The sequence below is a fragment of the Pseudopodoces humilis genome, chromosome 6 (genome assembly GCF_049639895.1).
Source record: "Pseudopodoces humilis isolate 2021_Gansu_Grassland_sample_001 chromosome 6, ASM4963989v1, whole genome shotgun sequence".
Taxonomy (NCBI): domain Eukaryota; kingdom Metazoa; phylum Chordata; class Aves; order Passeriformes; family Paridae; genus Pseudopodoces; species Pseudopodoces humilis.
In genome coordinates, this window is record NC_142205.1 from 5,624,231 (window position 1) to 5,650,036 (window position 25,806).

Genomic DNA, 25,806 nt, shown 5'->3' on the forward strand with positions numbered 1-25,806 from the left:
AAATTTACCTTTCTGATGATTTAGAGCAAACGGCTGGAAGTTTTTCGCATACTGAAGTGCTTCTCTTTGATTTGCTGTTCCACCCATCAATAAACTAATGAAATATAACCTGTGCAGTTTAAATTCCAACGAACTGTTCTGTGCCATGAGCATCTCTCTGTTGGATACCGCCCACCTGGAAGAAGCGAGGAGGTACAATGGGATGTGACACCAGAGTAATTAAGTGTCAGCCCACACCACATGAAATCATTGCAATTATCTATTATCTACCATCTATTTCAAGGAAAGTGTGACTGTTCCCTGAACTTCTGAGAGCCTCTACAGAGCACAGAAAATGGCAAGGCCCTTTACAAGTAATGGAGCTACACAGGGTGCACAAAATATGGACAATGTTAATTCTGGTGTTGCTGTGGAGGTTAAGCACTGCAAAATCCAACATTCACTGGCTGAAAGACAAGACTAAATTAGGCACAATGTAAGGCAGAAATAGCTCAAGTCTATTGTATTTCAATTAATAGCACTCTGAATCTTAACAATTACTGACAGCTCTTCAGCTGCATGTCAAGAAGTTTGACCAAGAACATTTTCCAGTGTCCACATTCACCAAACACGTTGTTCAAGCCACTATATTTGTGTGTGTGCATCTGTTACCCTGGAGAGGGGAACTGCATCTCTGGGACCTCAAAAACAGACATTATCAAGATCTCACAGTGGGGGAAGGGAAATCAGCTTAAATATCATACTTCACCCTGTTTAAACTTTGCTTTCTGTGTTATTTTCAACTTGGACAATAAAAATATTTCTCATTTTCTGTGTCTCATTCACCATGACAACACTAATGTTTGGCTCCTAAATAACATGAAAAAATTCTTTAACATACATTGAGTAAAATGAACTGAAATTTGCAAAGAATTTTATACAAGTTTTTCTTTATAATTTAGAATTCATCAATCCCTTTCTTGGTTTTTTTGGAAGGTTTTTTGGTGCCTTTTTTTTTTTCTTTAATTCCATTTAGTCAGGCCTAAATCAATCCAATTGTTCTCTTAAGAACCTCAAGTTTCAATGTTCTCCAGTACATCTGTTTCTCATTAGTGTTAATTAGTTCTACTATTTTCACTGTGGGGGCCCTATTAAGCAAAAAGCTTTTCACTTTTTAGCAAGGAAGTGAGGAAGTCTGTGTTCCTTAAAAAAAAAAAAAACAGAGTATGTGAGGCTTCTTTTCAATCAATACTAAAATGAGAAAATTAAGCATTCTTACTGTATTGGGAAGGCTTTCAAAGCAAGTCAGCCTTCTGCATTAGGATGCAGCATTAATGAGCAAGTATCCACTTTCAATTTGTTGTGGTGGAAGTACCAGGAGTCTGACTTCACTGGCAAGGCTTTGTAAAGACACAGTAACCTTTCAGTAGGAAACAGTGAAAAATGGAGCCTTTGAACTAAGAACAAGCCCTACTGTCCCAAATTTCAGGCAGTTTCAGATCTTTCTGAATTTCCACCAGGAAGGAGTGAAGAGCACACTCACTATCCATGGGTGATGAGTGGGTTTTAGGATGGTTTCATAAGTTGGGGTGGGGGGGGGGTTTAATTGTATTTTTATGATCAGTGTGTACAGTTTAAACAGGATATTATGGCAATAAAGTTCAAGCCCAGCTACAAAAACAAGAGCCTGAAGTTAACAACCATAGACTAATAAGCAGAAGAAGAACAAAAATCTATTATAAATAAACATTACGACTAGTTGTCCCCCTGAACTAGGACACTAGTCCACAGTGCAATCAATGAGATATTAATCCCTGTTGTATCTAAAGAGCCTCCATCCTCTCCCTGCCAATATTTGCACCCACATGACAGAGTACTTCATCTTGCTGGGGTCAAGTATATTTTTCCAAATTAGCTTTTAGGCAGGCTTTCCATTTTTAGGTCTTTGAGTGGCAGCACAGATTTGTATCAAAAGAAAGCAACCACAGAGGCAAGGCCTGAGGTGCTCTGTCTGGGACATGCTGTTCCTATTTCCAACAGAAAAACAAAAAACCAGCAAGGGAGGTTTAAAGCACTCAACCCACATTCTCTACAACTGCACAAAATTATTAGTAATCACATCACCTGTCTTCGTACCTCTTCTCAAAATGACAGTCAGTGCTTTCACTTCTGAGACTCAAACCCATCTGAATTTTTTTTGAAGTTTACACTATACTTTGCAAACCATGGGTACACAGGACTCTATTCAGCTCCCACATGGGATTTAGATGTTAAAATGACTTTAACAAAGCCTACTAAAGATTAAATTAAGTTTAAATCATACCCCAAGTGACCCAGCAAATACCAGGACCTGTGCAACTTCCTGTTTACAGGCAGAAGAGAACAGAGTATCTCTTTTCCAAAGTACACCCAAATTGAACCTCCAAGTCATTTCCACCAGGACCTCACACGGAGGCCCAACCTGGGCTCTGAAGGGCCAGAATACAACCTGAAAAATAACTAGATTTTCCTTCCCATCACCAAACTAGTGATGAAATTTCCAGTGAGAAAAGTCACTGGAAATTACTGGGATCTTGCAGGCATACAGAGATTACACAGCTCAGAGTGCAAGGCCAGACTACGCCGCTACAAAAGTCAACTTTCACACCCCACAAGGGAAAACAAAAAAGTTAGGGCCAGTCAAATTCTATTTAAATCTGAAAGGTTGTATTTTTAAGTGTTGAAATTTGTATTAGAAAGAAAACCTGGACAACAAATACAGTTAGGGCTTTTTGTTTTTTTGAGACACGAGTACTAATTTCCATCACCTCAGCAGGGCTTTGAAAGTCTTTTTGGAAAGTCATTAATCTGACAACTCCCTTCCCACAGCAGTGACCAGGAGCCACCTGTGTTTGTTTTGTTTCCAACACTGAGTGAAGTTGAGCACAAGCAGAGAGTGCCGGCAGAGCCAGAGAGACTGGCTGCCTTTTAATCCCAGCTTTTCACAATTTTGCATGGATAAAACCTGCTATACTCCACTTCCTGGTTCAGGAGACTGTAATTAATCATCCTTGTGTGACACTTTACTTCAACACCACTCAGCAGCCTGACTCTGCAATGGGGCTGCTTGATGCTGAAGCTTTATTCACCGATGCCAATTTTAGCCCAAGGAGCACAATGCTACTTTCTCTCTGTCATATGGAGGCCATTCACACAGCAGTGGTTTCTATCCCTCCTCCTGAACTCTTGTGTCTGCCAGGAAATAAAAGAGAAACACCTTCACAAGCATCAGCAGATCTGTGGGACAACTGGGCAGTTAATGCATTGGTTACCTCCTCAACCAGAGAATTCAAACCATGACATTTTGTCACATGTTGATCACCCTCCCCAAGAGCCACAGTTTTTACATCAGCAGCACCACTACAAGTAAGACCCCTCTGTGCCCAGCAGCAGCCAAGAGAGGCAGACAGCTTTTGCACCGTCCAGTTTAAACAGAATAAACATTATACACAGAAATAAGACAGGGAGGGGGGAGACCAACACACAAACTGTGCTGACAATACACCCTATTGTCTGCCCATTCAGCTGGAAAATAAGAATTCCTTTGAGGGATGACCATGCCTTCTCCTTTGTTTGAAAAATATTTAACACATTGCAGAAACTATATGATACAACTCAGTAGCAATGAGTAAGGCCTAAAGCACTGCAAACTGCAGCTGAAATGAATTTAGAGATTTCAAGGGAACAGTCATAATGCAAGTTACAGTTCCTCAGGGATTATCCTTCACAACAGCTCTGTTATTATTTGAACTACAAGATGTATGTGGTGTAGCTGACAGTAAATCTTGTTTCAGTTGTAATATCAATGTTGCTTCCCTTCAATTAGCCAATTCAATAGCAATAAACCACCCTAGCTTTCCACCTATGTAACTAGACTCAAAGACCAACTATTTAGGTCAAACTTTGCATGACCCAGAGGCATTACCCAGGATTTAGTCGATGAACACCAGGGTTTGAATATCAGAGTGCCCCTGCACTTAGTTCAGCTGCCAGTAAGTGCTCAACTGACACACCCATGTTGTTTCATGTAAAAGGGAAAATACAACATTGTTAATATAAAAATGTACTGAACTGAATAATGCAAAAAATTCTATCCCAAGTATATGATTTATGCTCTGGAATGAAAGACAAATTTTGAATTTGTTTTGGTTTCACTGTGGTTTTTATTTTTAGAAGGCCACTTTAAAGTTCGCTAGGTTGTTTTGTTTGGTTGGTTGGTTTCTGTGTTTTGATTTTTTTTCATATTTTCGAGACCAACATAAGCTTAGAAAAGTTTAAAAGAAAACAGGATGAGGGGGTTTCTTATTATTCTGTCAATGAGAATCTCATTAACAAGTGCCACTGTCAGCCCCAGGCTCTTCCCACCTTCTGGTCCCTTGTCTGGAAAGGGAGGGTGACTGGAGGACAAGTGAGAACTTTGATCCCAAGTCAAGTTCTGCTCACCCCAAAGACTTCAGGGTACCCAACACCTTTAGTAAGTCCTGGTATCCTTCACAATGGAACCTCTTAAAATTAGGTTCACTAATGATCCAGCAGAAGGTCACCATCATTGGCTAACAACTTTTCCTCCAAGTGATGTTTCTTCCTTAAAGCAGTACCAAAGTGATTAAGTGAATCCTTAATCTAAGAAAGAGACCCTTAGTTAATCACTTCCCATGGGGAGTGACACAGAGGGGATGGAAAAGAAAAGATCCACTCAGTAACTACCCCTCTCAAAGGACAAGCAGGGACACATCAGAATATACTAAAGAGAGTATTAAAAGGGAAAAACTATGGAACTGTTAAAAGCATTTTTTAAAAAAAGTGAGGAAAAGAAATGAGTAGACTCACTCTAGTGCAGGTCTCAAAACTCTAACTTTTAATGCTTCCAATATTCGATTTAATTCCACAAATGGTTCTTTTTGACTTTGATCTATTGATAGACCAGATTCCTGAAAAGAAAAAAAAAAGGCACTTTTTAGTTAAAGTATGGAAAACAATGGGTTATCTGACAGTTTAAATATTCAGCTTAAACTGAGTTGAAATGAGGAAGCTAAGACAAAGCTTTATTTTCCTCAGTGGATAACCCTTAACCTTCAACACCCACACTTGTGGTTACCTGACAAAGCTCCTCGGCTACATCCAGCATTCCCTGCCGGAAGAAGTGCTCCACCATCACCTCATTGAGGATCCTCTGGCTGTCAGCCTGCCAGCACCCATCTATCCCCACGCTGCTGATGTCCGAGTCAAAATTCTGAAACACACAAATTAACAGTTAATAGGCTGGAACAAATCACCCCACATCATTTTTCTTTAATTATGCAGGACACCTGTGTCTCCACCCTGATGCTTTCTGCCTGTTACTCAGTTGGCCCTCAATTATCTCCAAAGTGAAATAAATAAGTCAGCTTCCTTCGTTACCTCCTGTGTAGGAAGGAGAAATCTTTTAGCTTGCTTGTTTCAAGTCTGAATATTATTCACTGCAAGGAATTACACCAACAAATTACAAGTCTAGCAAGAAAGTTATAAATCTAGTTAACTAATAAAGGAGTTTCGAGCCCATGATGCATTTCTGAAGGAAGTATCAGTAGAAATGGCATACATGAAAAGGGAAAATGTTTAGAGAACAGAAAACAGAATCACCTACACTAGAATCAAGACAGAGTTGTCAATGCATCTCAGAGTCATCAATACACTCTGCTGTGTGTACAGCACACCAAATTACAAGTAAAATCTTTAACTCAAGGAATTTTTACATATCTGGTGGGGTGAAGAATGCTGAAGAAGCAAAAAAGTCACTTCTTCCCACACCCAAACAATGAAATTCAGATCTCTGATGACCCCAACATCCCAACAACAGGATGAACTTTGAAGGTCCAAGAGATCTTTTTTAGATCTAACCCAAATGATGCCAGTGCCACGTATTTTTAGGCCAGTGGCCTGTGGACATATTCCAGGAATAACTAAAGATATTGTCACACTGACTCCTCGGTAACACTTGGCAACACTTGGCACTTTGCCTCTTGGCAGCAGGAGAGTAACATTTATTCTAATCCAAGATATAAACCAGGATTTTTAACTGCTAACATGTTTTATGATCAGGGCAAGCAGGTTAATTTTAATAAAAATCCTCACCCACTGCTCAAAACAAGCCTCTTGCACAATAAAGAGTCTAGAAGTCAGTGCACTGCTTGCTGCCTGATCTGATGACTACAGCTCTCTCCCAAGAAGGAGCGTCAGAAAACAGAAGTTCAGTGAAAATAGCAGTGCTTCTGACTCGATCTTCTCGAGTGTGGCCCGGCTAGCTCAGTGATGAGGTTTCTCTTCACTCGAGTTTCGAGCCAGCATATGTTTGTGGGGTTCACTGATTTTCTTCAAGAATCCAAGTCTATAGAGCGAGTAAAGAAATCAGGGGGGGACTCTCTCTCTGGTTTGCATTCCACAGTTTATTTCTGTGAAGGGGAATCCAAAGGATGAGAGACAAAAGATTTGGGGTTTGGGGGGGTCTCTTTTAACAGGGTTTCTCGGAGGGAGGGAACATCAGAGAGGGAACCAATTATTTTTCTCAGTTAGTACATCTTACAAACTTTCTACAAATCAAGGTTACACACGCCAAGATAAAAAATAACAGACACTAACTTCTTCAAATGCCCACAAAGGTGTGGGAGTATTCTATACAGAGGGGCAGAGGGGAGAGAGGGGGGGCTTGGTTTCCTGGCAACACAGGGGGGAAAGAATGGGAAGGCAAGGTAAGCATGCCCTCTCAGCTTCCATAGTTTAGAGGCATTCTGGGACAGGAAAAAGTTACAAACTTCCGTGTAGGAAAGAAGAGTTCTCTTCTCCCAACCCCGTGCTTTCCTGGGCTAAAGAAACTTCAAGCAGCTGGAAATGCCAGCAGGGTCCTCTCTTTACTCTATCCGGCGTCTCGCCGTGGGGCTGAGGAGAGAAACTTCAGTAACCATGGTAACCTGACGCCAGGTAAACAGGAGAAAGAGAAGCTGGGGGGGAATCACAACTAAAAGATGGGAAAAGATACATTTCAGGCTATCAACTACAACATGCTTCAGCTGTGGCTCTGTGAGGATCCTGCACAACATGGGAATACCAGCCTCACACAAATGCAGGCTTCTGTCCCAGCAGGCAGGGCAAATAACACCCAGCTGGTACTAGCTATCTCCCCATGCACAGCTCAGCTTCATAGTGCACCTTCCTGTTACTCACCACTTACTAATTTCCTTCATCAGCACCTCCATATCCCCTTTGACGCTGCTCTGTGTCATCATGAAAAAGGGGCAGCCCTTTCATCCCTGCACACACAGCTCCAAAGCCACAGCTTCCTTCAGGGCTCTCAGCAAACTTTCAATAAAACATTAACCTTAGTCTAGCAAAATGACTTTTCCATTTGTCTGAGATGGTGAAGCAAGGTGAGCATTTAAATTATTGCCATTGATTCATGTCTCACATTTAATAACATTTTCACTTGAGTGTCTTAACCTGTAAGCTCCTTGTCATGCTGTTCACCTCTAAGCTGTACCTTGAAAAACTTAAGCATCTTGAAGACTAAATAATACTGTTCTTATTTGTGCCAACCATTCGACTCCTTAAAGGTTCACCACCATCACTGACTCTGGTCTCAGTGTCCAAGCATCACCAGTAGGTAACACAAACCCATTAACAAAGCACTAAAGGATTTGAGATAGGATTCACAATGCACAAGCTTGTTTTTGTCACCTAGCTTCCAGAGTGGAGATTGTCATTAATCTAAAAAGAACTGACTATAAGTTATTTTTCATGCAATTCCAAGTCCTAGCAATGATACAACTCCCAATGCAGAAACTGATCCTTCTGGACAGTTACCAACCAGTAAAGCTGCACCTATGCCTCAAACATTATCACATTATTCTCACTGCTTGGGGGCAGAGATGGTGGAACTAATTACCTCAGTGCTCTCACAAAATGCTCATTTTCTTCTGAAACAGCAAACCTACCGGCCTTGTGAATCTTTACAAAACCCCATTAGATCTTTTAAAGTCACATAAAAGTTATCAAGTCCCATCATTCAACCTCAGGACCTCAGTCACTCTCTGACCAACCCAGTCTCGACCAGGTTCTTATTCCAATAATTTTTAACAATTCCGAGGTTTGCATTCTGTGTGGGATTCTACAGCTATGCCTCCTCTGGGTCCCGAGGAGCTTCAGGAACTGACTGCACAGATTACAGTGAGTGACTGTCACATGTCAGAAAAAATTATCACTTGCCTTTGGCTTATATATTTCACAACTGTCACGCACGCAGGATCTGCTAGTGACTATAACCCTCGGTTTTGTTTCACAAATGCTAACAGTATGCTAACTGACAGCACGTGGGGTTTAATAAGATTTCAAAAGTTAAAAGAATTTCTGTAAGTTAAAAACACCAGAAAGCTTAAAATCTGAACAACACAAAATAACCTATTTGTTAGCTAGTATTCCTGAGGAACATATCTTTTAAAAAAGCTTAATTAACAAGCCTAGAGCCAAAATGTACAGTATTATGTGCTAAAAACACCAATGATACAATATACAGCACATTACCAATAATTACTAGAATGTGGTGACTCCAAGATGCTCAGAAACACAAGATGGACTTTTTAACCAATTCACAACAACAGGAGAAGAAAAATTATGATTAAGGACAGTTTTATTCCTCAGTTACCCAGTTGAGACTACTTTGTGCATTCCTTCCTTCTGAATTCTTACCCAAAATACAAATAAAACATTTATCTTCTCTGTTCAATCAGTTTACAAATAATATAAAGCTTAACTTGCAAAGAGTCTGTATTTATGTGGCCCCACTCTTCATAGCAACACAATTAAGTGATGTTCAGTAAAGGTTTTTAGTATGTTCATATAGAAGTTCTTACATGAAACAAACACCAACTTAGGCAAAAGTTTGCTTTCCCAAAACAAAGACTTGATTAAAATGTTGGCCTTATAACAGATATAAAATTCAGGGGGGAAATGGAAGGAACTACCCTTTACTCTATTTGCTTTCCTGAATAAAGGCATTTAACCACTCAGACAGATTGCTCCTAGACCGAAAACATTCACCAGCCCATCAAACATGCTTTCAGATAAATTCAAATCATTCCATTGATTCACAGGAACTCTGATGAACGAGCTACCTGATAACAACTTGCTGAACAGCAGCAATATGATGAGTTCTGGAAGCAGAGAAATTGCCAGTACAAAACAGAAAAAACTGGATGCAAACATTTCCTTTCAATGGAGAAAATGCTCTTTGGGAGAAAGGGTAGCCTTTTGCAGATCAGAAGCATGCAATCCACATAGGACTGCCATGAAAAAAGATTTAGCTTATAAGATAAACGTTACAAGCAACACACAAAGCTCTGGCATTTCAGACTTCAATGTGTTTGATGCCAGATTTTTGCTCTAAGAGTTTCTGTTCTCAGAGTGAACTGCAGGCAGACAAGTCTAGGGCACATTCAAGTTCACAAGCAACTTAAAAACTGACCAGACTAAACTTTTTATGTAGGTATAACCCTATATAGCCCCAATACAGGAAAAAAAAGAAATTTAACCTAAAATTGCCACTGGCAGAAAATACAGCAGGTTCTTTCACAATCCAAGCTTGCTAAATAGGAAGTCTATTGATTCTACATGCAACAGCAGCTACCATTTGGCTGTGTCACATGAAATGGGTACCAGTATTAGCATGTTTCCCAATCTCAAACCAGGCCATTTATCTGTGCCTGAGCACACAGAGTTAGTAAGACCATAAGCAGTATTTTAGAGATGTTAATCTGTCTGTAATATAAGTGAGGACTTACATGTGACAGAAACAAAACTCCAGTCTCATGTATCAAGGCAAGGGCTGTGCTTCCTTAAATTCTAATGACTCCTATTTTGGAAGCAGCAGTATTTTGACCAGAATGCATTGACAATCAATTCACTACATCAATTACACTTAATTACTTCTATTGGTTTAAGATAAGTATATTATTGTGAAAGGATAGGAGAGGGCAATTCCAGTGTGGGACTCTGGTGCCAACAGAGACTTTGCTGGCAGGTTCCAAGTGTATTTTCCAGCAGCATATGAAGCATTAAGTACATATGGAAAATTTGCTTCAAATGTTACAGTTCCAGGAAATGCTGAATTTCACCTGGATTTCAACATTACACATATTCATCTGAAAAAAAGGCACAGACTTTGGGGTATATTTTAAAGTAGGCCTCTTAAGATACTACAGTTGGGGAAAATTAATCAAAAAAATTCCACCAAGGACATATTTAAGGAGACAATCCTAATTTGTGCTCTGAACATCATAGAATGACATCCTTTGTTACAAGCAGAACTGGGGACTTGTGCAGTTCCCACTGCTTTTAATTTTTTAATGCTAACACCACAGACAATAAGTGAGATTGAAAATACAGAGGAACAAGCACACTGCACACAGACAGGTGAGCTCATTTTAGAAGACCTCACTGAAAAAGCCCTTCTGACACTCAACAGGAACAAAGCAGATTAATGGGATTCTTTCTACTATTTTTACCAAGCAGCATATTTGAAATTTAAAAAACGCTTTTATTTACATCAATTACTTTTTAATTTAAAACACTACATAAACTTAAAACAGCAGGACAGAACACTGGAAAAATTATTCCCATGACAACTGAAACAGCAATTTGGAGATTAGACTCAAGCCTAAGCTTCATTATGCTTGCAAGCATTTTCTTTGGCTTACAAGAAATACCATCACCAATTTCCACTGAACACTTACACCCTCTCCATACAACCTGGGGCTCTTCTACCACAGAGGATTTAAATAAAAAAAGTATGGCTAAACCTGGAAATGTGTTTGCACAAAGTCAACTTGCTAAAGCAGAACTGGAAAGTTTAAAAACTTAGTACAAGATTACATCGATTTATTTCAGGCTTCAAGCTGGTAATAAGGATGGAATTTTACTCTAGTTAATTGGTTTAGATACAGCAGCAAGGATTTGAGACAGATGCATCCTTAAGCTTTGGATAAAGTGACGTGTGGATTAAAGCTATTAGTACAAAGTTTGAACTCTCCACAATGGTCAGTCAAACATAAACAAAAAATGTAAGTTTTGTGGACATTCAGTCTAATAAAGCAGCATTATGTACTTTGTTTCTTCATCACATTATTGTTACATTATGCTTTAGCAGATTATCATTACTGCCAAAGTTTAAATGGAATTCCCAAAGAATAAATCAGTGCTGTGTACTGAACAAATGTTTAGACCCTGTCGGAGTCACATTTTCCATAACAGCAAGCATCAGACTCCCTGCACACAGAACTACTTTTGTATAAGAGAACAGAGAGGGAGAAAAGCATGGCCTGAAAGTATACACGTAGCACAATTTCAGTATCATTTCAAAGAACTGTTAATATTTACCTACAATAATAGGTACAAAAGTATTCATATCCCAGTTACTGCTGAACCTGGAATTCAGATGTCTCATATGTAAAGCACCAAAGACAAGCTGCCCTATCTTATCATTGAGACACAGAGCCTGAGAAATGTTGAATCTCCTCTATTACTCATTAAGAGCACTGCTATAAAATTAACTTCCCAAAACCAGTAACATCCCTGTAAGAGGTACAAAATATCTTTCTTTAAAAATTCTCTGGTCTTACAGAATCATCGAATGTTTTAGGTTGGATCTTAAAGACACTTTGCTCCAACCCTCTGCCTCGGGCAGGGTCTTCCCACTGGACCAGATTACTTGAAGTCACCTTGAACACTTCCAGGGATGGGGCAGCCACGTACACTACAAAATGGCACGTCAGCGTTACCTGCTACTGGCAACTAGAAATACATATATATATATATATATATAGACAGATATAAAAACCAACAGTATTTCTTACTGACACAGATATTGAAGAAAACATTTAGCTAAATTGGTAACACACAAAACATTTCTACATCCTGTAGTATCTACAGGGGTATGGTCTGTAAGAAATTAGGAGATCTGAGCTGTCCCAGAAGGAATAGGCTGTCTGCAGTAAGTTCTGACAGCAAGTAGCTTGCTGCCCATTGGCTTGCCTTTGCTTCTTCAGCTGAGAGAATACTTAATTCAGATTAACTGTAGCAAAAAGCTAAATTTTGGGAAGCAGAGAACACATCAGATGTGTATTATAATGTGATAATGCAGACAAAGCACAAAATTAATACCTTATCAATGGCTTTTCCAACTCGGGATACACTGCTGTGAATGTCTTTGTGATCCGAGGCCAGTTTTTGGACTGTGTCTTTTATTCTTTTACAACACTGCGTCATAACAAGTGAAATCGTCCCAGACAAGTCCCCATCTTGATCTAGACAAAAGAGAGGAAAATTACCAACTTTGTTACCAACAAATGGTAGTACTAAATCTCTTAATATGCAACAACATAAGCAGACAAAAAGTGGTATTAAAGAAAAGCAATCTAGAAAGTATTTGCAAAGCAAGATCAGCTGAACTGAAAGCAGATGTACAGGAATCCATCTCTATGAAAACCCCCATGGAATTACGAATCCAGTCGGGTGCACAATAACATTGAACAAGTGCAACAGTTTAAAAATTTAATGTATAGGTCTCATGTGTCTCAGTCACAGCAGATGAACAAACATCTCACAGTAACACTCAGTTCACAAATCTCTAAGGACATAACAGAAAGATACTGAAGCTACTACAGGATCAGTTTTCTTTTAGATAGCCCCTAAAGGTACATGAGAACATCATGTTTAACTTCAGCAGGGTGCAAGCAAAATGTGGATTAATGATGGCCCAGTTAATTCTTGCCCCGCAAGCCACCCACTGCTACTGGACTCTGTGTTTGAGCTGTGGGAAAATTCTGCTTCCTGACTTGTGGCAGTAGTTCTGAACAGTCTCAAATTCCCCTCAATGGATAAGAAAAGTCCATGGAAGATCTGTGGACCTTGTTATAAGATTTATTCTCTAGAAACAGTGACATTTCTTAGCTGATGTCCAACAAGTTCACTGCTGTATTACCCACTCTGTCGAGAAGATAAACAGGAAAGGCTTACAGGCCCCTGACCACATCAGAGCACTTCATAGCTTATACCATTCGTGCCTTGATTCAAACATCACTCAGAAGCTTGAGTCAGAAAAAAAAAAAAAAAAAAAAAAAAAGATATTTTTTGGTGCTTTACTCCAGTCCTTTCTTCCTGCTTTTGATTTAAAAACACAAAAAAATCTCCCTTCCAGTCTTACCTCTGAAGGTCTCTCTCAAAGGTCATTCTAGATGAAGAATTTTTCCTTTAGGGACACAGACTTAGCAACCTTCCACTGTATGGGAAGACTAATTTAAGTGGGAAAGCAGCTCAGAAATGTCTCCCTAATATTCCAGACCCAAAGACTTCAGATAAAAAAACAAAATCACCAAAATACCTCTTTAGAGGTATTTAAATAAATCTTTAGAAAAAATATTTTATGGAAAACGCGTTCGCTTTTTAGGTCTGTTCCTTTTTGATTTCATATTTTAACACATCTTTGCTTTAGCACTGTGTTAAGAGCCCAGTTTCAGGAGAGAGCAAAGGGTATCCAGAGAAAAACTGCAATCATAGGGAGTGGATAATACTTCCACAACCACTTTTTCTATGCACCTTCCCTCTTGCACCCTCTGACCGCTTCTGCTGACACTGTCACACACCGAGCCACCTCCCCTCTGACCAGCAAACAGCTCCTGTCCAGCCCCACAAGCCCTAGCTGGGGAAGTTTCAACATCATTCTTTCCAGCAAACATGTGTTTTAAGAACAAAAGTAAGCTTTACTATGCTTTTTTCTCCCTTCAGTCCCATGAAGCCAAGGATCATCTCCTGGGCAAAAGGCTGATGGGGCTCTGTGTTTTTTTCTAGAAGATGACTGAGGAGTAATTGTGTAGAAGTGAGGAGTCACTTCAGTGATTCTATACATCCCAAATTAAAACAAAAAATTCCACTTAACTATCTGAAAATGTTCATCTCCCCAAATTATTTCAAGAATAATCATTATTTCTTAGTTGCTATTTAATTTTTTATGACAAACACTTAAAATAATATGAAGCATCTTTAAATGTTTCATAAATTTTGCCATAGCAAAATGACCGGCCAGAGACTATGCAAAAAGCAAAATGGAAATACTCATTTCCCAACAAACACAAAGGCTAAAGTGCACTTTCTGAAAGCCATTAAGCTAAAATCCAAACAATCCACATGGGTGCCCGTTTTTACCCCAAGCAAAGAAGTGAATTATTGGCCCCTGACATTATAGCAGAAACCCAACTGCAGTAAAGCAATGAAAATGTCTACAGAGGAAAAGCCATCAGAGCTGTAGAAGGTTTCCCCTCTGCACCCCTCTCTTTCAGCTCCAATCAAACTATGAGCTACTTGCACTAAATCAGCAGGAGAAAGTCTGCAGCCATCCCTCCTGGTAATTCAGGGTTCACAGGACAGAGAGACAGCTTGTGATGTGTGTGCACAGACACAAGTAAAAAAAATAAATTAAATATATTGGCCCACAAGCACAGAGTCCAATGCCAAGTTTACTCAGCCAGACACACTTATACCATCCAAGAATATGCAATCCTTGGCTACTCCAGAAAGGCAGATTTATTAAGGGAACAGAGAAGAAAAACAAACTTTGTCTTCCCATTCACAGGCCTGAGCATAGGGTTGGTCTGCCCTTAGGCTTTAACATGAAATCAGCTCAAGACATTTTAATACACTGTGTGAGGGGGGAAGCAGAAAACCAGTTTAGAGGTTAAAGCAGTTTCTAAAAGCTTCTTTTTCTCCACCCACTTCCTTTTTTATCCACTGCTATTTAAGGTCTTTTCATACATCTCTGCTCTCAGATCTTGTCCTAACCTCTTCTTCAGCAGTGAGGGCTTTCATTTCTCTTTCTTTTTTCCTTTGAAATTACATCCAGGAGCCTGTTTCTGCAGTTCATAGCCCTGAATTAGATTTCCACATTAAGACATCTGGCTGCTTTCAATTCCATCAATTTTCAAAAAACCTCAAGATAGTGTATAAAAACTGAAAATACCTGATCTTTTTAGAAAGTTACAAATAACATGTTAAAGAAAAAAGAAAATAGTAAGAATTCTGGCCCCTATGAATCCAACTCATTGTCAGATGCCAAAATTGAAGAGTCCCCAGATGTCTGAGGGTGCACAAACAATGCATTGGCTTCATTCTAGACCACTTACTAAAAGAAATTGGGATGTGCTCTCTGGGACAGCATCACTTGGTAAGTGCTGAAATTATGTCCAAGGCCTTCGCTGTACAGTGCCAAAAACTGCTAATCCAAGCTTGGATGGAAAACCCAACGAGGATCCTGGAGGAATCATTACAAAGAGAGTAAAAGCTCTGGAGCTGAAACAGGAATGTCACAGTCAAACCTTCACAGCCCAACAAAGACCAACACCAGTAAGAGAGTCACACACACAGCTCTCCAGGCAAGGTCAGCACCTCAGTTTGTGAAGACACAGATTTTAACGACTGTCATCAACGCCCAGACTATTTCAAACAGCACAAATAATGGTCACTGAAACACAGTTCAAAACAGTGCCAGAAAGACCAAGCCTTATTTCATCCCAAATAAATGCCTCACAATCGGAATTCCATGTTTGCTCTCTATAGAAACTTCTGGGTACACACAGAGCAGCTCCATCATACTCATGCTTGTGTTCCTGGAATTATCCATACTCCTGAGTGAGCTTTGCACCACAGGACCACGGCAAAGATGTTTCTGTCCAACCAAACAAAAACAAAAACAACGGAGCAGCAGCACAGCTGCTCTTAAGTTCGGTCTTAGAAGCCTGCAAGTTCCTATTTTTAATCCCTGAGCCACCACTCGCTTCCTGCATGGCCTTGGGTAAATCACTTCAGCTGCCTCTCCACTCCCTCCCACTTCAATAAACACGACACTACCTCCATCTCCGGGATTTCGCAAGGTTTAATCGCCCCGTGTTTACAGCCCTCACAAGTGCCCAGCATCAGCTGTGACACAGAGACAAGGTTTGTTTACCTCCTGCTAAGCGCGGCTTTACCCTGAACACCGCCAAACCCAGCCACAGCAAAGGAACACAACTCAGGGACGCAGGAAAAGAGAGACAAAAAAAGAAAAGAAATGGGGGCGGGGAGTGGAGGGGGGAAAGCAAACAGGTCAGCTCTGCCGTATTTCCTCTCTATTTCCCCTGGGGTGACCAACCCCTCTGTAACCCAGCACAAAGGGTTATGAACACACTGGCCAGGGTCACGCCAGACCTGCTGACCAGGAACAAACGAACCTCTCCAGCAGCACACACGAGGCAGGAGAGGCCCGGGAAGGCCGGGACTGGTCACAGAATCATGGAATAGGCTGACTTGGAAGGGACCCACCAGAACCATCGAGTCCGGCTCCTGGCCCTGCACAGGACAACCCCAACAATCCCACCATGGGCCTGAGAGCATTGTCCCAACACCTCTTGAACTCTGTCAGGCTCAGTACTGTGACCACTTCCCTGGGGAGCCTGTCCCCGTGCCCAACCACTCTCTGGGTGAAAAACCTTTTTCTGATATCCAACGTAAACCTCCCCTGCTCCCTCCTTTTAAATGTTCCCTTCAACAACGCCCCCAGAGCTCCGAGGGGCGAGGGGGAAGACCCCCGGCCCAACCCAAACATAAAACCCTCGGGGTGGGGGGGGGGGGGGGTCTCTGGAGCAAGGGCTCTCCTTAGGGGGAGGTTCCCAGCCCACAAAACCCGGAGTTTTGAGGGGTGTCAAGCCCACAACGCCCCAAATTTTGGGCTCTCCCTCCCTGGAGGGAGGAGCGGGGCCGCGTCCCCTGGGCAGAGGGGGGCGCGGGGGTGGTCTCCACGTACTCTCGGTCTGCAGGATCTCCCTGCGCAGCCCTCCCGCGTACTGGATCAGCTCCTCCAGGCTGCGCTCGCAGAGCTGCCCGTATCCCGAGAACTTCTGCAGCACCTTCTCCAGCTCCCGCTCCACCGTCACGCACTGGTCCATCGCGCCCGGGCCGCGCTCCTCCTCCTCCTCGTCCTGCTCCTCCTGCTGCCCCGCGGCCGGGCCCCCCGCGCCGCCCGGGCCCCCCGCCAGCCCCGGCCCTCGGGCGGCCCCGGCCCCGCTCCCGCGCGGCACCGTCGCCTCGGGCCGCTGCACTTCCGCGCAGGCAGCGCCGCGGACACGCGGGGACCTCCCGGCGCTCCGCGCAGGCAGCGCCGCGGACGCCTCAGCGAGGGACCTTCGCGCAATGTAGGGCGGAGCGGCGATTTTCAGTCAGGCGGCGCGGCGGGCAGCCCCGGGCCGCCGCCGGCGGGGATGGGCGGGTCTTTTTTCCGGTGTCCCGGCGGGAACAGGAAGTGCTTCCCCGTCAGGTGGCGCGTGGGAGTCTGCCCGGAGAACGGGTATCCCGGGGGTGTTGCGGATCAGGCAGGGAGATGGGCAGCTAAGCACGGGGACCTGAGGAGCGCTGTTGCCATGGTGGCGCCGAGGCCTGAGGGGACCCGGCCCGGGGAGGCCTTGGGGGGCCGGGATGGCTCCTCCGAGTCTCGGTTTAAGGCCGTGGGGTGGGTGTGCTGTAACTGCTGGGGTGACCCCCGGGTGGTACTCGGGCACAAGGGGTTCCCTCCCGGCCAGCCTGCGGGGAGCTTTTCTCGCAGCTCAAAAATGTTTTGTGCCCCAAAATGTTTTGTGCCCCAAACATTGCACAGGTAATGCTAAGCAGCGTCAGGGCTGAGTTAAGGAGCCCGACGAGCCGGAAACGGAGTATTTAACTTGTCGTTGGGTTGTTAATTGGTCGGTAAACTTCCTGCTGGGTGTTGTGTCGACCAACAGGCTGAAGTGCATTGGACTGGCAGCAAATTATAAAAATGTGCTCAAAGAGATGCCTCAGATCGAATTCCACTTGGTTAACACCAGCTCCAGCTGAATTCAGAGGAGACCACCAAGTTGATGAGAGGGATGAAGCACTTCTCCAGTGGGGAAATGCTGAGAAAATTGGGACTGTTCAGTCTGGAAAAGAGAAAGCTTTGAGTGACCTAACTGTGGCCTTCCAGTACCTGAAGGAAACTTAGAGAAAATATAGGACAAGACTTGACAATGGCTTATAGTGACAGGACAAGGAAGAATATCTACAAAGTGAAAGACAGCAGGTTTAGACTGAGTATTAGGAAAAAAATCTTCATTGTAGGAGTGGGGAGGCACTGGAACAGGAAAGGCACTGCCTAGGGAAGCTGCAGATGTCCCATCCCTGGAAATGTTCGAGGCCAGGCTGGATGGGGCTCTGAGTAATCAGGACTAGTGGAAGGTGTCCCTGCACATGGCAGGGGCATTGGAACTAAGTGGTCTTCAAGGTCACTTCCAACCCAAACCATTCTGTGATTTTATGGTGGTGAGTCTGTGAGCTTTGGTGTTTGGAGGCAGTAGCCCAGGACACACGGGACTCTGTGTTTTGTGTAACACAAAAGCTAATAAATTTGGCAAAGTTAACTGGAATATCAGCATTTGGTCTGAGTCTAGTCTTGCTTCATCTGTGTCCACAGTGCTGGTCAGGATGGGAAAATCGAGAGTTCTGTATTCTCACAACAATGAAGGACTTGTGTGATGTGTACTGTCAGTAATTGGTCAGATTTTGGCCCAAACTGCTGCTTTTCTATGGTTTTGCTCTTTATTTTATCACAAATTATGCTTAAACACAAGCAGTATCTTCTGGTTTCTTAGGTTACCAGCACAGGGGTTTAATTTGTGAAGTTCTTCATTGCTGGGTTCCTTGGTCATCTCAGCACATTCAAGCAAGGACTCCTTTATTAATTTATTTTGGATGTTAAACAGAGCTGGTCTTCTCCAAGGGTGCAACAAATAGTTTTTCACTGTTACAAAAACAGAAAATACAAACTGCCTAGGAAAAAAAGAGTCTTTATTTGAAGCCTTAGTTATTTATTCTGCTCCTGTAAATTGTCTTCCCCTGATTGATGTCCATTTTTGTGCCGTTAATCACTGTGTGTTTATAGCAGATCAAATGCCCGCGGGGGGTGACCATCAGATCCAGCTGTGGCTGCAGAAAGCCCTGATCACCTGCCCCGGTGTCACAGCCGACCCTGAGCAGGGCGTTAGGCTTCAGAGCCTCCCGGCGTCCTGTCCAACCTGAATTCCTGTGTGAATCACCACCAGACCGCTGTGACTGCCTCACCCAAATGGCAGGGGGTGGAACAGGATGGTCTTTGAGGTCCCTCCCAACCCAAACCATGCCAGGATTCCGCGGTTAAACAGCCATGGCTTTAGCTGAGCTGTCAGTAGTGGTCGCTGTGTTACACATTCACGCCTCTGTTAAACCAGATTCCCGTTGGCCACTTGTACAAAGCATAAAACATCTTCTGATTTAAAATTCCCCTGCCTGCAACACAGTAATGTCTGGGCTGCTGCCATCTTCCTTTGAGACTGTAACAGAAACTTCTTATCAATTAAAGGAGGCACGGTTTCATATCACACCTAAAACATGTCAAAATGCACCCATGTTGATAAAGAAGCACATCAAGAATTTCTGTGTTAGTGAATTCCCAGAAACTCACAGGACTGTAGAATATCCTGCATTACAAGGGACCTACAAGTATCATCAAGGTCCAGTTCCTGTCATCAAAGTAAATGGTATTTGCAGACCTGGCTCTTGGGAAAATTGTCTTTCAGGTTGTTTGAATGTTAGTTTGCTAAACTGTTGTCTTGATAAACTCATTTAAAAATGGTGTGATGTTATTTTAAAATGGTAAAGAATTGAGTTAAGATGTTTAATTCTCGGTGTGAGAAATGAACTTGTAAAAATTCGTAAAAATCTAAATAAATGTATATAACAATACTATAAAATATAAAGTACAGTATGACACACAAGCCCTTCCCAGATCTAGCCACGAATTCCCACTCAAAGGATAACGATCCTAGCCGGCGCCCATCAACAAAAGAATAGACAGGACGCGGCCCATCAAGCTGACAGGAAAAAAAAAAAAAAAAAAAAAACTCCTCAAACTGACAAGGACAGGCTCGGTGACCATCAACGGGGAAGAATAGGCAGGACACGAAACATCAAGCCAAAACGGAGAGGCACCGACGAGATATTCATCACCGGACCCGAACACCTCGCCTTGCGGGCTACCGTTGGGGGAAGCCATCAAGTAAACAAAAGGAAAAATCCAGCCGAAATATCCATCGGCTCCAACCCGGATCCAGCCATCCCATCCGGATGGCCTGAACCACAAGAGCCACTCAGAATTTCTTTACATATGAGGAGACTCGGTCCGGACGTCCATTCGACTCTATTCTCCAATGCCAGGAAATCAATTCATACGACAATCAAGGACTGTTGATGAATGGTGCCTGCCTGGAATTTGGCCTCAAGGCTAAAAATCCCTATAAAAACCCTGGACAGTTTACCCTCCTTCGTGGATTTGGGAACACCTATACCTTTGGGTATAGACCCCTGTCCACCCAGCGCTGCGCTGTTTGTTTTATTGTGGTTTTCCCTCATTGTTTATTTTTTTATAGAAATTGTTTTATAATAAATTGTTTTTATTTAACCCAAATCTGCCTTTGCATTTATAACATCGGTTTTATGGTTAACCTTCTGTTTTACTGATTTCAAAACGACAATACTTTTCTTATGTTCTCCACAGAAGTCTGGAAAGTGGATTAATGTCTGTATTCCCAGGCTGCACAGTCAGCAACTGCTTGTAGGAGAGGATGGGGGAGGAGAGGGAATCCTTGCCATTCGCCAAGGGGCAGCAGATAAAAAAGACTGCAGGTTTGGCTGTCTGACAAAGAAAGGTGGCTGTCCCAGTTCTCAGGATCTGGGGTCATTAGTTCCTAAATTATAATAAATTATTTTTGCTGCCAAAATTATTTAAAAGCAGATCCTTGCTTTGGGCTTTTGTTTAAAGGTGGAATTTATATTCTCCATGCTCTTCACATTTGTAATATTTGCTCTGTGAGCATAGGACTGACTGATGACTGTTTAATGCTGTTAATTAAGTAGTGTTAACCCTGGGGTCTTTAAAAATGCCAGCGTGTGTCATCTTTTTTGTTCAGTCACAATGAATTTCAATTCACTCTTAAGATATTTAGATTTTCCAGATAATTAAAACTCCCTGAAAGATTGTTTGCAGGTGACATGTCAAAGACATTCTGAGCTGCAACTGGAAACCAAATGACAGCTACTTTTAGAAAATTGAACATTTTATGGTAGGGTCAGCTTAGGGCATCAGGGATGAAGAGGTGGGGAGGGAAGAGAGGACCAGAGAGCTTGGGAGAGGAGCTGGCTCCGTTTAGGTTTGCTCTGCCAGACCTTTGGTTAACTCATCACCTGCAATTCTTGGTTGTACCCGCCCCTCATCCGGGTGCTTGAGTGTTGGCAGCTGCTTTGTTTTGGGTTGTTTTGGGGGCTTTTCAGTACTGGCTTGAAATACCATTTGTACTTTCCTGAAACGACTCCAGGGCTTTGAGTTCTGGCAGATGATTGGCTTTGTCTCTGCAGGGGCCTCATTTAGCTCAGCCCATGAGCACTCGGAAATGACACGCTGGTGACAGCCACCCCAGCAGTTGGTGTTACAAATAGTTTAGCTGTGAGCGTAGACGTAATTGTTGTGAGGTGCCTCCCTGCTGGGGGAAATGAGGGCACCCCGAAGAAATTACAGGGGAGAAACACAGGGTTCTACTGGAGTAGGATCTGAGGTGCTCATGTAAAACAAACAAACCAAACCAAACAAAAAATTCCATCCCAACGGTGTTTTCTAACTAAAGTTAAATAAAGTCCTTCTTCAAACTCCGGCCCATCACTTCACACGGGTGGGAATTACTTCACACTCACTTGAAACAAAAGGCAGAGAAATCAGGCAACTTCTTGTATGAAACGGGTCTTCAGAAAGCTTCTGGGAAAGAACCCTGTTCCTGGGGCACTTCAGGGCTCAGAGCTTGCCTGAGGCCCTCTGGCAAGTGATGGGAAATGTGCGTTTTATTGACTGTCCTCCGGCTTTACCAGCTGCAGGGACAAAGCCACTCCCTTGGTTTTTGCCAAGGGCAAAGGATTCATCTTACTGATGCTTTGCCACCTGCTTATTAGGGAGATGGGCCCTGGCTTCGGCAGGGGAAGTTTCCCAGGCTGCAGTGGCTGTGAAGGGGAGAACAGCACTTGGCCCGGCCTCTGTGACCCCCTCCACCGGCTTGTGCCTCCGGTACCTTCTGTCCCACCCGGCCATGCCACCCGAGGCTTGCTGCAAACCCCGTGGAGCTGCCGAAATCCCTTTGTATTTAACAGAGTAGCACCAGCAGATACAAGGTCTGCTGTCCACTTATATATTTTCCAGATAAAAATGTTGAAGAATGAAGTTCTATATGGCTCCCAGTGGAAGGGAACATTTACCAGCGTTTTGTGAGCAGCTACATCTGCAATCTCTTCACTCTTCCCCTTTCAAAAACCAAAATGAGCCCATCCCTGAAGAACATAGTGTCATGATTTTTCTTCTGGAAGAGGCTGTGTCGGCTGTGTCACAGAACAAGCTGAACCTGGATTGTGGACTTTTTTCCTTTTTAAATCGTGAGAAATCCGTAAAATGTATTTTAAAGGCTCTGAGGAGTACAGTGATCTAAATGCTTTTTTTCCAGACCAATATTAGTGTGCCTTTTTGAAAATTGATAATACAGAATTTCAGCGTGTACACTCTGGGGGGTTCTCAGTGCTATAGCTAGCTAAGCTGCTATTTTGGTGCTCATCTGTATGAGCTGCCAATTTTCATGCAAATTATGGATTCTTAAAATAACTAAACATTCAGAAGCACTGTTGAGTTTCCTTCAGAGGAGAGCCTTCATCTCAACCCAGCAGCTTGATTTTAGTACGTTTTTTGTAGCAGGCTAAATTATATCGTTGCAGGCCAACACTTCTTGTGTGAACCAGGCTGGGATGGTTCTTCAAGGCTCTGCTTCAGCGGGGATCCACGCTGCGCTCCAAAACACTTCCAACGTGAGCACAGACCCAACTTAAACCCTTGTCCGAAGTCGGGGTGCAGCTCACGCTTGCCTTTGGCTGTCGCTTTGGCACAAGCTCTCAACGCTGGAGTGCCGAGACAAAGCTGCAGAGTCCGAGCTCCGACCCGTGCAGATGAATTTTCTCAGTGTGGAATTTGCTTTGGCGCCAGCCGAGGGCTCGGAGCGGGGCTGGCGTGCGGGAATGAGGAGCGGAGGGATCATCCCTACACCCAGCAGCCCGAATCCAAATCAGCTGTGTCCACTAAGCTGCCCTAAAACTGCCGAACACATCGGTCCTGCAAATATCGGCCCCCAGTTCTGGCTTTGTAAATATTTTTCTTTTAATGAAAAACGTCGGCCAGGTCGGATCCCGCCCTCTCTCTCCCCGGTATCCGAGGTATTTATGAATTATTTTTCTCGCAGCAAGCGCAGCCGCAGGGTCCAAAGTTGCAGCCGGGGGCAGAGTCGCGACCGCCCCCCGAGCCCGGTGATGCGGGGTCGCGCCGCAGTGCTGAATCACGGCGGGGGGGAAGGAGAAGGGGGAGAAGGGGAAGGGGAAAAGGAGAAGGGGGGAAAGGGGAAAGGGGGCAGGGGGGCGGTGCCGGCTGTTCACGTCACTGTTATGTCTCCGCCGCTCCGCCGGGGCGGGGACAGCGACAGCGGCGGGCGGGAGGCGGGGGGGCAGCGGCCCCGCTCCCCTGACAGCCCCCGCTCCCCTCCCTCCCTCCCTCCCTCCCCAGCCCGGCCTCCGGCTCGGCGCTCCCGGGAAGATGTGGGTGAAGCTGTGCTGTTTGCTGCTCTACTTCCTGGCGCTCTTCGTGCTGGCCCGGGTGTTTGAGGCCGTGGCGTGGTACGAGAGCGGCTTCCTCGCCACGCAGCTGGTGGACCCGGTGGCGCTGAGCTTCAGGAAGCTGCGGACCATCCTGGAGTGCCGCGGGCTGGGGCACTCGGGGCTGCCCGAGAAGAAGGATGTGCGGGAGCTGGTGGAGAAGTCAGGTACGTGGGGCTCCCCCGTGACCCGGGGGGACGGACGGAGGTCGCTGCCCGGCCACCCCCGCGTGGGCTCCGGCCGCCCTTGGATGGAGGCGCGGGCGCTTCTTCCCTTCTCAGGGCGGGTTTGGGGAGCGAGCTGTCTCTCCCCAGCAAGGGGGTCCATGGAGGGAGCCCGGGGACCTCGGGGGATGACGGTCAAAAGCCCGGCGGCGTTGTGAGCCCGAGCGGGCTGCGCCGAGTGAAAGGCCTGCGCTGGACGGGGCACCAGCAGCGGCCCGGCCCGGCCCTTCCCCGGGAGTTCCGCTGCGGGCGGTCGGGTCAGTGCGGGTAGTGCCGTCAGCCGTGAAAAACGAGGAGGAGAGACTTCAAATAGCTGCAGTAGGCTACTGTTTACTGCTGGGGCCAGCTTGTTCTCGTGTATTCCCACCCGTTTGCGGGGTTTATTACAGGTACGGTTATCAAGATGGGCCCCAAGGAAAGCGATGATTTCATAGCTGAGGAGCAGAGGAATGGGTACCCAGGGCTGAGATGGTTTTATACAAGGGGAACAGAACTAGTTCCTGCATACAAAAAACTCGAAAAAAGGAAGGGAGATATTTCGGAAGTAAGGAGAATCAGGTGAAGGAGATGGACTTCTTAGGACCGATAAAGAGCAGTGGAGATGTAAGAATGGCAGAAGTGTCCTGAAAGTGAGGATGCTGCCTGGAGCATTCAGAGGGAACTGGCCCCAAGAACTGGGAGATGGGGCTGATGTAATAGCTGTAGTGCCAGCCAAGCAGGAAAATGTGAGTCGCTGCTTTTAAATCAACGATGGAAGGGCTGGTGATCCAGGAGAGAGAGAAATCCCAGGAAATGGGATAGGCAGTGTGGGTCTCTAATGTCTGGACGGGGAGGGAGAAGGATTTGTATGGATGTAGTGCTTGCCATATAAACTTAAAAATGCTGGTTTAAATAATTTATATTAATCCTTGGCATTTAAATCTAATTTGCTGTTACTGTTCATTGTTTATTTATGTTTTTATGTTGTTTATTGGCTTTGCTGCTCCACCAGTGAAAAGCATTAGGCACTTTCACTTTTGTTTCCAATCACTTTCACTCCTTGGCTGTCAGGTACTTTCATGATGTCGTGATGTTTGGGTTGCATATGCTGCAGGGAAGTGTTTAACTCCAAACAAACTGTATTAACCAACTTCTTCAAATGTCATGGAAACACTTCTCATACTAACAGGCTTTGCAGCATTTTTCTGTGGTTGCGTTTTGGTTTTGGTTTTTTCCCCTCTACATTTTACAAATATTTTTGCAAACCCCTCAAGGATTTCAGCTGTTGAACTTATTTTTATATTTTTAAAGAAACTGGTTTTGGACAAGACTTAATTTCTTAAAGCTTAGTAGATTAGTTACTAGAATGAGGGTTGTCAGTAACAGTGTTTGTGATGATTGTGAAACAAAACACGAGAAGGAAATGATATTATGAAGGAAACATAATCAGATGATTTTATTGTGAGCTCTTTACGTTGCTGCATCATGGGAACTTTTCCCAACTGTGCAAACAAAAGCCAACAGCTAAATTATTCTGCCTGAGATTTTTACTAGCAACAGGACCAAAAACACTGGTTCAGAATTTTGGTCCAGAATTAATGATTGACATTTTGGAAGTCTGTTCGAATTATCAATGTTAAGAAATTGCTTGCTGCAAAATTGCAATCCTGTGAAACAGAAGCAAAGATGTATCAACTAAAATTGCTGTCAGCCACTGAATGTTGTTATTTGCAGAGAATGAGCCCTAGAAGATGTTCTTTTC

At 43.9% G+C, this 25,806-nt stretch overlaps 2 protein-coding genes across 7 annotated transcripts in view; one reads left to right on the plus strand and one right to left on the minus strand.

The window, feature by feature from the left end:
• The window catches only part of RMND5A (required for meiotic nuclear division 5 homolog A), a 50,905-nt gene extending 33,810 nt beyond the window's left edge, over window positions 1–17,095 (minus strand). For all 4 annotated transcript variants that reach the window (XR_015772630.1, XM_088055972.1, XM_014260894.2 and 1 more), the window contains exons 1-5: window positions 16,874–17,095; window positions 12,205–12,347; window positions 5,117–5,251; window positions 4,849–4,949; window positions 9–175 (exon numbers count right to left, since the gene is read on the minus strand). Coding sequence is in view for 3 of the 4 variants with exons in the window: in XM_088055972.1 (XP_087912098.1) it covers window positions 9–175; window positions 4,849–4,949; window positions 5,117–5,251; window positions 12,205–12,347; window positions 16,874–17,015 (688 nt within the window). In the remaining variant the exon portion in view is untranslated. The remainder of the gene's footprint in view (window positions 1–8; window positions 176–4,848; window positions 4,950–5,116; window positions 5,252–12,204; window positions 12,348–16,873) is intronic.
• A 5,879-nt stretch (window positions 17,096–22,974) lies between these two features.
• The window catches only part of LOC102101258 (charged multivesicular body protein 3), a 34,498-nt gene continuing 31,666 nt past the window's right edge, over window positions 22,975–25,806 (plus strand). Inside the window, exons 1-2 of one of the 3 annotated variants that reach the window (XM_005517920.3) lie at window positions 22,975–23,409; window positions 23,753–24,008. In XM_005517920.3, coding sequence (XP_005517977.2) covers window positions 23,146–23,409; window positions 23,753–24,008 — 520 coding nt within the window. In that variant the 5' untranslated portion in view covers window positions 22,975–23,145. Of the gene's footprint in view, window positions 23,410–23,673; window positions 24,009–25,806 lie in introns of those variants that run through there. The other 2 variants (XM_014260763.2, XM_088056699.1) reach the window with 2 other exon arrangements.